General features: G+C 46.6%; 1 protein-coding gene across 1 annotated transcript in view; it reads left to right on the top strand.

Annotated features, from left to right (window-relative positions):
- The first annotated feature begins 1,831 nt into the window (after positions 1–1,831).
- The window catches only part of LOC131886747 (oxysterol-binding protein 1-like), a 1,355-nt gene continuing 123 nt past the window's right edge, over positions 1,832–3,063 (top strand). The window contains exons 1-2 of the mRNA XM_059235144.1: positions 1,832–2,172; positions 2,328–3,054. Of these exons, the coding sequence (XP_059091127.1) occupies positions 2,157–2,172; positions 2,328–3,054 (743 nt within the window). The 5' untranslated portion in view covers positions 1,832–2,156. The remainder of the gene's footprint in view (positions 2,173–2,327; positions 3,055–3,063) is intronic.

The following is a 3,063-nucleotide window of genomic DNA, read 5'->3' as shown; positions in this document are numbered from 1 at the left end:
TGAAAACATGCTCATGCTGTACAGCTCCTGTTGAGCTTAAGCATTCTAGTTATGGTTTTCTATGAGCACTAGTTTTCATCTTTGCCAGCAGGCCTATTTTTACAGCGCCAATCCTGCTTTGAGAACGACACATGGATGTTCTAGCTTCCATTCAAGACAATCTCTGTGTATTGTCATTCGGCTACCATTAAGGACTATACCTAAAGCATGATCAATGGATTTGGCATCCGGATTGACATCCACTTATCATGCCCTAGGAAGTTATAAGCAGCCTATGAAAACCAGCCAAAACCATAAATCATCGGGCTTTGATTGGAATTGCATATTAACATAACTGCCAAACTAATATCTGAATATATGTATGTCCAGATGATAATAAAGATTTTTTTTTCTCGAAAAACTTGGCCTCGACGCTCGATTTCAAGGGCGATCCCAGGTCTAACCTAACTATCCAATGGCGTCTCAAAGGACGGCCTGGTTGAACCCAAATATCCCCCAGCACGGTGGGCAAATTAGAATCGTAGCCTGCTTATTACTGAGCAAGATCATGCCTCATGCGATGAATTCCCGTTGAGGATGAGAAAGCATTACAAGCCATTTTCGACCACCCGCCAGCCATTGTGACAGAAAGGGGTTGAGACCGTAGAGACCACTCACTTCCTTTCAATTTTGGCGATGGCTGCGATGGCTGCCACTGCTCCATCCAACATAGATCGAATGCCAAGGTCTCACTCAACCTCCAGCGGATTGGCCTGCCGCCAACCAGAGGGCCTAGTCAAGGACGCGCTCATCGTTGTCGAGAGTCGCCCCACTTACGGGCTGGGACCAGTTGGACTGAACAGTGAACACCCCCGGCGAGCCAGTCGAAGGGCCAGCCCAGAAGGCCAGTGGACAAGGCACACATGAACAGACGGACTTGGGCTTCTGATGCTTCTGATACTTGGGCCTGACGACAGCTAGTGACTACCAGGGGTCGAACGGATTGGCTGACGTACACATTCCATAAGAGCCTTCAAGGCCGTCATTGCCCTGGCTAGCCGCCTCAGGGACTAAGGACCTTTCTGGCTCGGAGGATTTTCGCCATCTGTGAGATTGGGAAGCCATGAGCACCGACCAATGTCAGGTTCTGGTCTAACGAGGATAACGCCGTATCACGGCCGACCAACGCGAAGACACGCCCATCCCATTCCATTTGTCAACCTTTCATGGTCCACTTTCGACCTTGAGTGACTGACTGAAGTTCAGCCCTCCCTGTGTGTGCATGTAGGCCATGTAGGGGGTGATATGTCCATGGACTTTGTGGCNGTTGGTGTACATTGAACAACTATAAATGGTCGATTTTTACGAATAAAGTTACAGTAGATATACACTTGTCTTCGCCTCAACTTGAATTTCAACACTTTAACCCCACCTCTCGGGGGTCTGGGGCGGCTGCCGCTTGGTTCGCTTGGGGTGCCATTAACAATCAACTACTTATATTTGCAAAAAAACACTTCCACAAAATATATTTCCACATCACTTGCATTTTGGAGATAGCTCTCCAACGCGAAAGTTCTTTATTAAGTAAAACTGAACACTAACGCAAGTCTGCGCCATGTTGTGTCCTCCACTATTTCAATTGATATTGGGTGTACGAGACTAAGACAGCCTCAAGGCATATTGCAGACTGAACTGGAATTGCTTTTCTGTCCTATCCCCCATATGGGTCACCCCCAGGCCGTGATGGGGTCCATCGGCTTTTTAGATTATCATGCCCTACCATATGTTAAGTAAGCTTGATCTTGCGTTGTAAGATTCATCTGTTGTGTTGGTATTCTTTATAATAAATGCCAATTCATCAATAATCTCTTATGAATGCATCCTTTGCACGTGCCTAAGCTGGCACACAAGTACTTCACCCAGGGAATATGGGTTAGCAGAAAAACGCTCAACAAACTGCTATAGGATTCCCTTAATTTCTCCTCCACGTGAAAATCAAATACAAACTCTAGCCCTACAGCAATACGAATACTATTGTTAATACTAATACTAATCCCATAGGCTGATAAGGGGATAAATGTATGACGATGGGATCACAGGCGTAGAGTTAACCAAGACTAGTTGGATCAACTCCTCAAGTGGGCAACATCATTCCCAAGGTGCGATAAAGGGGCAAAATGAGGGAAAGAAGTGGTAAGATGATCCCCAAGAACAACTTTAAGCCATCCTCTATTTAATTTAAAAAAACCAAAACACCTGAATATCTGTGCACCTCAAGAAACATGAGTTAAACCTTAATTCCATGTAGAATGACATACTGTTATTGATGGAGAAAAATTCTTGTATAGCTGTGCGTGGAGAGCGCAAAGACGTTGGCCAGTCCCTAAACAAGGCGATATTAGGTGGGTCATCAGAGCTACGGGGTTGGCTGTACAAGAGGGTCCATTTCTTCAGAGGTTATAGGAAGCACTGGTTTGTGCTGGTCAATGGCACGTTATCTTACTATCGCAAACAGACAGAGGAATCACGCAAGTGTCGGGGATCATTGTTCTTACGAGGGTCCACCATATCCACCTCCCAAAATGAAGTCAACTTCTTGGTGTCCAATAAGCACAGAACTTTTGATTTGCGAGCAGACTCATATAATGCACGATGCCGTTGGATCAAGGCCATAGAGTTGGCCAAGACCAGCTTGCATTTGAGCCATAAGGGATCAACCTCATTTCCCAGTGACACAAATCTTGAGGATAATGTCAAAGGCAAGGGCGAAGTTGATTCCCAAGAACTTCCAGTGTCAATCAAGAAATCTTGGGCCGACACAACCGCTGCGGCTGGGTTGGCCGCTAGCCACAACCTAGCCTTGAGCACGAGCACCCGGTCGGCCACGTCCAATTCGGGCACAGACGACGAGTTTGAAGATGCCATGGAGAACCCCAGCCTGTATGACGTGCTCACCAAGATTCCTGTACCCGTGAACTTTTCAGAGCCCTTGTCCATGATTCAGCGTCTCACAGAAGACTTTGAATATAGTGCCATATTGGATCGAGCTGCTACCGCATCGGACTCATGCGAACAGTTGGCCTA

Source organism: Tigriopus californicus, chromosome 9 (assembly GCF_007210705.1).
Source record: "Tigriopus californicus strain San Diego chromosome 9, Tcal_SD_v2.1, whole genome shotgun sequence".
Classification (NCBI taxonomy): Eukaryota; Metazoa; Arthropoda; class Copepoda; order Harpacticoida; family Harpacticidae; genus Tigriopus; species Tigriopus californicus.
This window is presented reverse-complemented; position numbering and strand designations above follow the sequence as displayed.